A 12,500-nucleotide genomic window follows, 5' to 3' on the forward strand; every position below is an offset into this window, starting at 1 on the left:
GTCTCCTCGACCCACTTCCTGAGAAACTCATCCAGGAGCTGTTTTTCATACTAGGAACCATCCATCCATCCATTTTCTACCGCTTATTCTCTTTGGGGGCGCAGGGGGCGCTGGTGCCTATCTCAGCTACAATCGGGTGGAAGGCGGGGGACACCCTGGACAAGTCGCCACCTCATCGCAGGGCCAACAAAGATAGACAGACAACATTCACACACTAGGGCCTATTTAGTGTTGCCAATCAACCTATCCCCAGGTGCATGTCTTTGGAAGTGGGAGGAAGCCGGAGTACCCGGAGGGAACCCACGCAGTCACGGGGAGAACATGCAAACTCCACACAGAAAGATCCCGAGCCCGGGATTGAACCCAGGACTAGACAGGACCTTCATATTGTGAGACAGACGCACTAACCCCTCTTCCACTGTGTTGCCCAGTAAAGAAACATTTGCAATTAAAATTCCATTCGAAACTTCTGGCCAGGAACTTTGAAATTCCAACTTTCTAGCACAATGAGAACAAAGGCACCATAAAAGGCAAATGATTTGCGCATGCGCGAAACTACAATTCCCGCCCTGTGAGGGTCTGTGCTCTGCTGGCACAGCAGCAGCACCAGCTGAGCGCCAGTACTCGTCACTGCTCGCTGAGGAAAGGAACTGCTGAGTGCTTTCACCTCAGAGTCTCCGGGATACACAAAAGTCTCCAATAACACCGGAAAAAGTGGCTTGATTTGTTGCTTGTTGCTGTTTACAAAATAAAGTTGCCAAGAGTGGAAAGTCGCTTAGTTGGCACACATCAGACACCTATACTGACTCAGCTGCACTGGCTCCCAGTAAACTTCAGGTGCAGTTTTAAGGTTTTGTTACTTACTTACAAAATACTAAACAGTCCAGCACCACATTACCTCTCTGATTGTATTGTGCCGTATGTTCTGTCTCGAAATCTATGTTCCAGAAACACTAGGTTATAAGTGAACCCAGATCCCCAAAAAAGTCTGCGGGCTCTATAGTGTTTTCCCCTCATGCTCCAGTATTCTGGAATGCCCTACCAGCAACAGTTAGGGATGCTACCTCAATAAAGGCATTCAAGTCCCACCTTAAAACTCATTTATATACTCTAGCCTTTAAATACACCCCTTTTTAGGCCCTCTCACCTGCCTGGAGAGGATCATTTCTGGAGAGGTACCAGTCTGGAGGAGGTGTAACCTAACTTGAGACCCGAGATGGACCGTGCTTTGGACCACTCTTCTATACACAGCTATAGACATCTCTGCGAAGCTGACTGGATAAGCCTGGAAAAATATACATTCCTACCCTTGGTTATCTGTTGGTTTCCTGATGGACTGGACGCCCACTTTATATATTAATTTAATATTTCAATACCTGTAACCTCTCGACATCTATTGCAGCCGGTCACTTTGGTAGGGGGTCCCAACATCTGTGATCCCTTCTCAAGGTTTCTTCTTTTACCCCATCTGGGTCTTAGTTTTTAGTCGGGTTGAAATCAGGGGATGCTACTGTGAGTTTGAGAAGTTCTTAGAGCCATTAGTGATTAAGGGCTATCCATCTTCTTCCGCTTATCTGAAGTCGGGTTGCAGGGGCAGAAGCCTAAGCGGAAAAGTCCAGAATTCCCTCTCCCCAGCTACTTTGTTCAGCACCTGTGGGATCATGAGGCATTCCCAGGCCAGCTGGGAGATATAGTCTCTTCACCGTGTCCTGGGTCTTCCCCATGGCCCTAAACACCTCCCCAGGGAGGCGTTCGGGGGCATTCTGACCAGATGCCCGAACCACCTCATCTGACTATAAGGGCTATGTAAATACAATTTGATTGATTGATCTCACACAAAGTCAGGCATCTAGCAGGAAACAAAACAAAGAAAGAGGCAAAAACTCCACAGTATGAGTCAGGAAGTGGAAACCTGTAATGTGACAAAATACTAGTAGGAACATTGTCCAACAGTTGAGATGATAAATATTCAACTTTTCAAATACAGCTAGAAGTAATAATAGGCTCTGTGTGTTCTTTCTCTCCAGGCGGAAACCCACGACGGCATACCTTCTAACCAGACAGGGGATGTGATCCACAAAAATGATAAGGGTTATGGTTTTGTCTGCCGCAATAAGGACCAAACTCATGGCCTATGCCACAACTACAGAGTTCGCTTCCTGTGTGGAAAACTAGGTAATTGTATTCCTTTTAAACAGCAATGTGGATTTTAGAATATATAAGGTAGTGGGTTATTTGGCTTTAAACACCTGCTTTTATGTGGATAAATCCAAGGACACTGATGTAGTGTGAAAACAAGCCATTGGAAGTTAAGATACAGTGTGTCATTCAGTCCTGAAATATACAACAAAACTAGTAAGTATATGTGAATATAATGGAAATACATAATCTGAGAAAGCCTCAGACGCCTTTTTATACCACATTTTGATTGCAGGGAACATTGACGGTGCGTGATTGGACACAAGAACTGTGCTGACCTCAACTTTTACTTTTAATGACTTAATCATTCTTCCAGAGGCCTGTCTCGTACTTTTCTTTAAGTGCTTAATTTATATCCTGTTTAAAGAGTCACATACTGAAAAATCAAAGAACACTCCAGTCATTTTGATATTTTTGAATTTTTCTCAAAATAATATTGATAACTACAGAAAAGCCTTTGGACATCGCAGACCTCCGCCAGGCCCTCAGGCTCCTCCCTTGCTCCTTATCGATACATATACGTTATAGATTCATTTCACAGAGACTTTGTAACCAACGCGTAAGATTTGTTTGGCAATAATTGAAACGGTATATGAAAACAAGGGAAAACTTTTGGTAAACATTTTTGTTGAATACAATAAATATGGTGTGTTAAAATCAAGGTTGCACTTTATGACTATTCTGGTATTTGATGCAAAAGCAAAAACATTTAGAACAATTACAACGCTTGCATGCACTAAAAACAAAATTGTAGCATGAATTTGGTTGAAACCAGTACACTATTTGACTGTACAGCCGATATGCATTCGGCTTGCTCTAACTCTCAATATCATTCTTGTAGTTCGTCCCCAAGCATCCATTTCCATTGACATGACGTCCAACAGCACAATTCTGGAGCTTGCTGACCAACCAGTTGGCTGGCTACCTGGAGATCAGGTGGTGGTGGCCAGTACTGACTACACCATGCATCAGACGGAGGAGTTTCATCTACTCTCTTGCCCTGCTTGCACACCCAACCAAGTTAAAGTTCAAGGTGAGAAAAACCTGACTGACCATCAAGCAAAACTTCAATGTTTCAGCTTTTTTCATATCTCAATCTGAAACACATAATTTGGGATTCTTTAAGTGTCTTTTAGCTATAAACTGTATTGTTGGTGTTATGGCGGCAACTTGCTTAAAGCTGGGGTACCTAAATTATATTCTTTAAATTTAAAAACAATTTTTTAGCATCATACATGATCGTAACAGTCATTATGTCTGTGACAATCGTGCGTCTGCAGGCTGTCAGTGTCATATAATTAATTACTTTAATACACAAAACCCCAGAAGACAGAATAATTTGTCTTCCTGGCAGTTACCCCCTCCAGATCCAATCACAGGATTTCGAGAAGGAGGGGTGAACAGAGCCCACGAAGGAGCCTCATGTGCACGGTGGGAAATTGTTTGCTTGTAAGTTTAATAAACAAAGTGTGATATTGTGTCGATGGTGGCTGAGGATGAAAATGTATATGTACTATCGTAGACTCATTGTTATGTCTAGTGGAAGAGTTTATAAGAATGTAGTAAGACCAACAATGATCTACGCTGCTGATACATGGCAGATAAAGAAGGTGCTAGAGAAGAAGTTGGATGTGGCAAGGTTAAGATTGCTTACAGTAGGGCAAAAAAGTATTTAGTCAGCCACCGATTGTGCAAGTTCTCCCACTTAAAATGATGACAGAGGTCTGTAATTTCCATCATAGGTACACTTCAACTGTGAGAGACAGAATGTGAAAAAAAAATCCAGGAATTCACCTTGTAGGAATTTTAAATAATTTATTTGTAAATTATGGTGGAAAATAAGTATTTGGTCAACCATTCAAAGCTCTCACTGATGGAAGAAGGTTTTGGCTCTTTGGCTCTGTCTTTAACACGGATCAATCGTCCTGTCCCCTTAGCAGAAAAACAGTCCCAAAGCATGATGTTTCCACCCCCATGCTTCACAGTAGGTGTGGTGATCTTGGGATGCCACTCAGTATTCATCTTCCTCCAAACACGACGAGTTGAGTTTATACCTAAATGGATACATGGATGATACAGCAGAGGGTTGGGAGAATGTCATGTGGTCAGATGAAACCAAAATAGAACTTTTTTTTTTTTTTACTGAAGTGTACCTATGATGAAAATTACATACCTCTGTCATCATTTTAAGTGGGAGAACTTGCACAATCGGTGGCTGACTAAATCCTTTTTTGCCCCACTGTATATGGATGCGTAGAGTACCAAAAATGGATAATACCAGAAATGAAAGGGTAATAGGAAGGGCGAAATGGTGGAGATATCCAAGAAGGTACAAGAAAGAAGACTTTACTGGAAAGGCCATGTGATGGAGAGAGACGAGTGAGTCATACGTCCGTAGAAAAGTGATTGATATGGAGGTACAGTGAAGGTGAGAAAGAGGAAGACCTAATCTGAGGTGAATGGACTGCATGAGGGGGGATTTGGGAGAAAAAGCAACCGTCAGATGTTGGTGTGTTTGATCGGGTAGGTGGAGGAGAGATGTCAGAGAAATCCAGCCCTCATAGAAGTGAGAAATATTCCAGGAATCTTTGAATGTGGAAAATAAATAGCCTGAATAACCTGTATAAGCTAAAGGTCTTCGTGTTAGAATGGCTTGAATCGGTTAAGAAATTAAAGTAAAATTAGTAAGAATTATGAATTAGGAAAGTCCTTGGAGAGGTCATATCTCCCAACTGTAAAGAATTATCGAGAAAAAAAAGTCCTGAATCTAGATGGTAATCACTTGTCTTATCGGATTTCTAACATTTTAGGAAAGTTTCATGAAATCCGCCCATAACTTTTTGAGTTATGTTACTAAATAACAAATAGACAGACACGCCCTGGTGAAGACATCACCTCCTGGCGGAGGTAACTAGTGTTATGGAAAAGGTAAAGGATCCCGTTATGGAAAGTCATAGAGTGCAACGTGCTCATTCTAGTGGCACAAGAGTACTTCACACAAGAAGGTTTGTGAGGGGAATCATTTCAGCCTTTCAGTGTGCATTTTCCATCTCTTCTGTGTATCGGTCAAAACGTTTTCCAGATAAAAGGCCACATGAACTGCTTACCATTAAAAATAAAAACTGTCCTTTATGATGGTACAGAGTTTAGAGCATCAAATGTAATGAAAATATTAATTGTTTTGAAGGCATGCAGATATTTTCATACAAGTCCATGCAATGCCACTTTAGGTACACTTTACCAGGCATGGCTGCGGAAGTGGAGTGAGTGTGCCAACTTGGATGTTTTTAGTTCGACGCAGGCCAGATGTAAACAACTTAGAGTACTGTGCTCGAGTCAGAGAAAGGTGTTTGGACTGACTCAAGTCCAAGGAAAAGTCTTAACATGTATCCTGGATGCCTCTGTTACTAAATAGGTCTATTCATGCTGATTGAAACATTAAATACTGTATATGAACGTCAACATGCACAGGACATTTGCTACAAGTACTTATTAGTTTGCTTCATCATCATGTGTACATTTACACTCTTATATGAGAATTTCAGGTCTGCCTTGTCAGCTGATTGAAATGCTAACACAAGTCAGAAATAACCAGAGATAAAGTGTATACTGAACATTTTATTTGGTACTGTACTTCCTTACTAACCTAACATTTTTATTTATGTATCATTTATTTCTTGTATTTTGAAGTACCTGTCCAGAATTACGACACTAACCCTGATCTCTCCGGTGACAGTCAACTGATTTATTCATTAATTTAATGGATTGCTGCATTTGTGCTACTTGGCAGCCCCAGATTTTTGAACACACTGTGAAAAAAACTGAGTTCCAAGACCCTCAGGTTATGCAAAATCAGGAGGTTGTTTGTGTTCGACAGTTGCAAAATATGGGCATGGATCAGAGAGAATTAAAAATAGCTTGCAGTGATCTATTTATCAGTAGTGTGTGCCAAGGTTGGACATGTTTAAAATGTCAGGTTTGATACAACTGTATTAGTCAGTGTGGTAGAGTACAAACCCCGTTTCCATATGAATTGGGACATTGTGTTAATGTAAATATAAACGGAATACAATGATTTGCAAATCATTTTCAACCCATATTCAGTTGAATATGCTACAAAGACAACGTATTTGATGTTCAAACTGATAAACATTTTTTTTTTTGCAAATAATCATTGACTTTAGAATTTGATGCCAGCAACACGTGACAAAAAGTTGGGAAAGGTGGCAATAAATACTGATAAAGTTGAGGAATGCCCATCCAACACTTATTTGGAACATCCCACAGGTGTGCAGGCTAATTGGGAACAGGTGGGTGCCATGATTGGGTATAAAAACAGCTTCCCAAAAATGATCAGTCTTTCACAAGAAAGGATGGGGAGAGGTACACCCCTTGGTCCACAACTGCGTGAGCAAATAGTCAAACAGTTTAAGAACAATGTTTCTCGAAGTGCAATTCTAAGACATTTAGGGATTTCAGCATCTACGGTCCATAATATCATCAAAAGGCTCAGATAATCTGAAGAAATCACTCCACGTAAGCCGCATGGCCGGAAACCAACATTGAATGACCGTGACCTTCGATCCCTAAGGCGGCACTGTATCAAAAACTGACATCAATCTCTAAAGGATATCACTACATGGGCTCAGGAACACTCCAGAAAACCACTGTCACTAAATACAGTTTGTCGCTACATCTGTTAAAGCTCTACTATGCAAAGCGAAAGCCATTTGTCAACAACATCCAGAAACGCTGCTGGCCCGAGATCATCTAAGATGGACTGATGCAAAGTGGAAAAGTGTTCTGTGGTCTGACGAGTCCACATTTCAAATAGTTTTTGGAAATATTTGACATTGTGTCATCAGGACCAAAGGGGAAGCAAACCATCCAGACTGTTATCGACGCAAAGTTCAAAAGCCAGTATCTGTGATGGTATGGGGGTGCATTAGTGGCCAAGGCATGGGTAACTTACACATCTGTGAAGGCACCATTAATGCTGAAAGGCACATTCAGGTTTTTGGAACAACATATGGTGCCATCTAAGCGCCGTCTTTTTCATGGACGCCCCTGCTTATTTCAGCAAGACTATGCCAAGCCACATTCAGCATGTGCCACATCAGCGTGGCTTCGTAAAAAAAGAGTCTCACTAACAATAGGCTATATCTTAACGAGGAGATTCTAAGACCACATCTTCCGGTTACCTGACATGCCTCCGCTTACAGTAAATAAATGCTCCCGCATGACAGACGTACCGCCATGAAAAGCAAGCTTATATGTATGGTTTATATAGAGATTTCACTGGTAGTGTGGTTGGAGTGGCTGCAGCCATTTTTCTCCTCCTGTCGCTTGCCGGTCACCAGTCGCACAGGCTCACACGAGTATTTCCTTCTGGAAAAAATTAGCAATGTCGTTAATGAAAATATTATCGACAAATGAATGTGTCAGCGACAAATTGTAATATCAATTTTTGGCGACATCGTCACAATAATCACCCAGATTTGTGGAGCAAACTGGTTTGGAGCATTGTCTGGGTTTCAGGCACTGAGCTCAGGCTGCGTGTAGCGAGGTGTATGGGTCTGTTCAGGGGTTGAAATGTTGGCAGGACTGTTGGTCACCCTCCGGGACTGTGAATTTTGAAGTGAAAATGCATTTATTTTTCGAAACATTTTCAGGAACTATTGGTAAAGTTGATGGGTGGTCGCGAACCCTGCTTTAAGAAATAGGGTGACTAGTTCAGTCACTTGGGAGGAGCTTAAAGTAGAGCAGCAGCTCATTCACATCAAGAAGAGCCAGTTGAGGTGGCTTAGGCATCAAGTGTTTTGGTGTTTTGGGACTGCACAGCTGGGAGAAGGCACCGGGGAATACACTGTAGGAATTGCAGCCTCTCTGTCCCTTTAGTGGAACTGGAAGACCACAAAAGTCTCGAATAGGACTGGTAATCCTATGAACTGTATCCATTTAAGACACTGGATGGAAGTATGTTTGTAGATAAAGGTATTTGATGCTTTTATATTTTAATATAAAAAAGTGTTGTTTTTTTTCTCTGCAGACAAACATGTTCAGTCCTCTTGATGACAAACACCTTAATTTTGCTCTAATGTGACCACATCACATTCACCTTGTGGTCTTGTGTGAATAATTTAGGTGTTGATTGTCAAACTTTTAGTCTATTCCAGTCTTGTGCTGGTCCTTTGGCAGCTCTGTGGTCTTGCCCATGGTTTTGTAGAAGACCTAATGAAGAAATTGTTTGCGTGATTAGTGTATTTTGTACACACAAGTTGAGAAAATTTGCGCAAAAGAAGAAAGGTATTTATTTCATGATGTATATGACTACTGTATGCATTTTAGGCCTTCATAAACCCATCACATACTCATAAATTAAAGTTAAAGTACCAATGATTGTCGCACATACACTTGGTGTGGTGAAATGTGTCCTCTGCATTTGACCCATCCCCTTGATCACTCCCTGGGAGGTGAGGGGAGCAGTGGGCAGCAGCGGTGTAATGCCCGGGAATAATTTTTGGTGATTCAACCCCCAATTCCAACCCTTGATGCTGACTGCCAAGCAGGGAGGTAATGAGTCCCATTTTTATAGTCTTTGGTGTGACTCGGCTGAGGTTTGAACTCACAACCTACTGATCTCAGGGCAGATACTTTAACAACTAGGCCACTGAGTAGGTCAAATAAATGCATCTACTTATGTTAACATGTAACATTTTGGAATGATGACTCTAAAGCAGTGGTTTTCAAACTTTTTTCACTGTGTCCCACCTCAAAAAACAATTGGCTCTCCAAGTACCACCATAATGACCAACCTATTAGGCCAAGTAGACCCAAGTATTCTTTACAATACAAAGCCGAGGTTTTATCTAACAACTATATTTAATGTGTGTTACATTACACAGTGTTTCAACAGTAACAGTGTGTTTGAATATTAAGATAAGGGATTATTTGGTATTCCGTTAGATTAAGGGTGCCCAAACTACAGCTGGTGGGCTGTGCATCGGAGTCTTCAGTGGGGCCTGCGAGACATCACAAGTCTTACAAGATCTTTGGCCCGTGGTGTGTTTTGCCTAATTTTAGACTCCTGTGGATTGAGATAGTGATGTTGCTGTCCTCTTGTAGATAGAATCAGTGATCAATATCTACAAATTTTATTTGAAAGTGACATGAGCACAGCATCAATATGTATAAGCCAATTTAAACAAGTCGTTGAAGTTATGTGTTGTTCAGTCTCTTATAACTTGCTTTGATCAATGCAAACTGAAGTGTTATTTTGGCACAAATGATTGTTGTTAGGTCACAATCAACACTCTGCCGTGTGGCAAAAGAAGCATAGTAATGTGTGTATGCATGTCTATGTGTGTTTGTGTGTGTGTGCGCGAATCCATACAACTGCGTATTTGCAATTACCCTAAAAAATATGGCTTTACCGCAGTTTGTACTGTATTTTTACGTTTGGCAAACTTACCTCTTCAATTTGGTATGAAATTGATATGCAGACTTAAAGTCTTGCGATCGCCGATTCGGCGCAATGTTGCAGAATCTTGTCAACCAAGACAAACCCACAAGAGCCTTAAGGAACTTCTGGCGGATCTCATCCACCCCCGGGGCGCTGCCACCGAGGAGATTTTTTACCACAACGGCAACCTCAGCCCCAGAAATGGGAGAGCCCACCACAAATACCGCTTCCTCATAGGAAAATGTGTAGTGGGAATTGAGGAAGTCTTTGAAATATTCCCTCCACTGATCCACAACATCCTGATTTGAGGTAAGCGGCACACCATCCCCAACCCACACAATGATGGCAGTGTACTGCTTCCCCCTCCCGAGGCGGCGGATAGCGGTCCAGAATCGCTACAAAGACGTCCGGAAATCGTTTTCAATGCCTTCCCCGAACTCTTCCCATGTCCGAGTTTTTGCCTCTGCAACCGCCAAATTTGCGCGCCTCTTAGCCCGTCGGTACCTGCCAGCTGCCTCCAGGGTACCTTTTGGAAGTGTCGTAAATAAAAATACAGTCCTGTAAGCACACAGTCTAGTACGTGTATCCTTAGATATAACATTGGCGACGAGAATGGAGCTTCCTTTTTCACGAATGTCTCCCTTTTTTGCTCTGCCCAACGGGCCGCCGATCCCATGGTGCTGCTGGCATTCGTCTTATAAGACTTTCATTTCCCCCATCCGGCTAACTGACACTAGCAATGCTAGGCTACTGGCTATGCTCATCCACAGCCTGTGTATTAAGGGACAAAATAGTTGTACTACTCTCGGACCTTCGCAGACATAAGCAGACTGCGTCACTTTGCTGGCTGGATATTTTGCTGCCCCACAGCACGTTATCGTCCAACAAAGTATCTTTTACCAGCGCCGACGACACACCGGCTTTGTCACTGATCCCCGCTGCCTGGCGAGCCTCTGCAGGTTCAGCTGTTTGGAAGAAGAAATGAGCTGGCTGACGCATGACACTCCCAAAGCTCCGGGGGAAACTGTTTATGTCGCCAGACGACCTACCATTGTCGAAGGCAATAGAAATGGCTTCCCAACTTGAGTCTCCTGCACAATTAGCATCGCGGTTAACACACTTTGCGCCGCATTGCTCCCTGAAAAACCCTCCCCTCAGGTGGACTTCGAGGTGAATGGCCAGCGTGAGATGAACCACTTCTCTAAAGTGTGCCAATCTGCCCCCACTACTATTTTTTGGCCCCGCCCGTCCCAAGTGCCAAGCTCCACCACCATCAACTCGGTGGGCTCCCACACCAAGCCGTTCAAATGGTGTACTGTTGAGCTGGACGGTTTGTACCTGCCACTGCTGCTGTATCCTTCTGCTTCCAAGTTGCTGCTAGATGAATCAACTATCAGACCGCTCTTTCCACGACAATCAATAAAAGCAGGAGATCATGCTTTGAGATCGCGTCCACCATTTTTGCTGGCATCCCAGGTGTGGTGGTGTACTTGGACGACATTGTTGTGCACGGTGTGTCGCCTGCTGTGCAGGATGACCGCCTCTCCAGGGTACTCCAGGTACTCGCACACAACAACTTACCTTCAATAGTTAAAGTCTTAGTGTGTCGTTGCGGCACCTGCCATTGAGTTTGTGGATTCCCTCTGACCGCTGTCAATCTGAGCCCCCATCACTCAAATGTTAACGCTGTCCTACGCCTCCCTGAGGCCTCTTTTCCCCGCACAACTCTCAGCATTCATGAGCATGTCCGCCTTTTACCTGTACTTTCTTCCCAGCAATTCTGACACCAGTGCAGCGCTCCATCCCCCCCTCAAACAGGATGTGCCTTGACTAGACACCGGCATGCTGAGCTGCTGTCTGCCAGCTTAAGTCACAGCTCACCTCTTACCCTCTGCTTGCCCACCTTGATTTACAGTGCCCCATAATTGTGACCTGTGACGCCTCCAACACTGCAGTCGGTACTGTCCTGTCTCCACTGCAGCGAGGGATTGCAGTGGCACTTGTGTCAGGGGCATTCCAATGAAACAAAAGTTTTCAGTGGGGGAGAGACTGGTGGTGTCTGGGCCTGTGAGAGGTGGCACATGTACCTCTACGGGTGACATCTCACGCTTTGAATTGACCATCAAGCTGTTCCGCCTCTACAGGTGGTCCGAGAGACTGCCGATGTATAAGTTTACCATGCAGTTTACACTTGGCAGGAACAATGTGATGGTGGACATGTTCTCCAGAGCCGCACCCAGCCAAACACCACCCAGGGCCCCTTGGAGCCGTAGTTGGTGCTCATGCTGCGCGCACCCCTTCAAGGTGCTGTGTCACTGCAGGAGCTCAAAGCAGCGTCAGAACAGGACCCCGTGTTCACACAGCTATGTTTGTTCATCCTAGAGGACTGACCAGCAAAAGTGCCAGAGGACCGAGCACTTTTCCGTCGCAACAAGGGCGACCTCTCCTGTTGCAATGATGTCTGTGTGGCACAGGGGCTGTGCACCGTGGTGCCCTACGCCTTGAGGGCACAAGTCCTGGCCATGTTGCACTAGGACCATCTGGGCATCGTCAGGGTCACGCAATGCTGTAGGGGTCTGGTCTGGTGGTCCGGCATCGCCTGATCCAGGTGGGCAGGATGACCCTGTGCCCCGTCATGACCGGGCCTGCCAAAGGCCTCTCTCTCTGCTTGGAGGACTACGCTAGACTTAAAAAAAAAAAAGCTTTCACTGAGCAATGACCTAGCCTGTAACGTGGCAGAATAATACACAACGTTAGGTGGGTGGGCTGGCAGTCTATCCGGCTACCAAGCTAGGTTGTTTATGTGTTTGGTTTGCTTTTTTTGTATAAACCCTTGCCA

General features: G+C 43.8%; 1 protein-coding gene across 1 annotated transcript in view; it reads left to right on the plus strand.

Moving 5' to 3' along the window:
• LOC133541135 (cell migration-inducing and hyaluronan-binding protein-like) overlaps positions 1–12,500 on the plus strand; it is a 352,912-nt gene that overhangs the window by 264,316 nt on the left and 76,096 nt on the right. Inside the window, exons 11-12 of the mRNA XM_061884247.1 lie at positions 2,028–2,175; positions 3,041–3,232. Coding sequence (XP_061740231.1) covers positions 2,028–2,175; positions 3,041–3,232 — 340 coding nt within the window. The remainder of the gene's footprint in view (positions 1–2,027; positions 2,176–3,040; positions 3,233–12,500) is intronic.

This window comes from Nerophis ophidion, linkage group LG02 (genome assembly GCF_033978795.1).
Source record: "Nerophis ophidion isolate RoL-2023_Sa linkage group LG02, RoL_Noph_v1.0, whole genome shotgun sequence".
Lineage (NCBI taxonomy): Eukaryota > Metazoa > Chordata > Actinopteri > Syngnathiformes > Syngnathidae > Nerophis > Nerophis ophidion.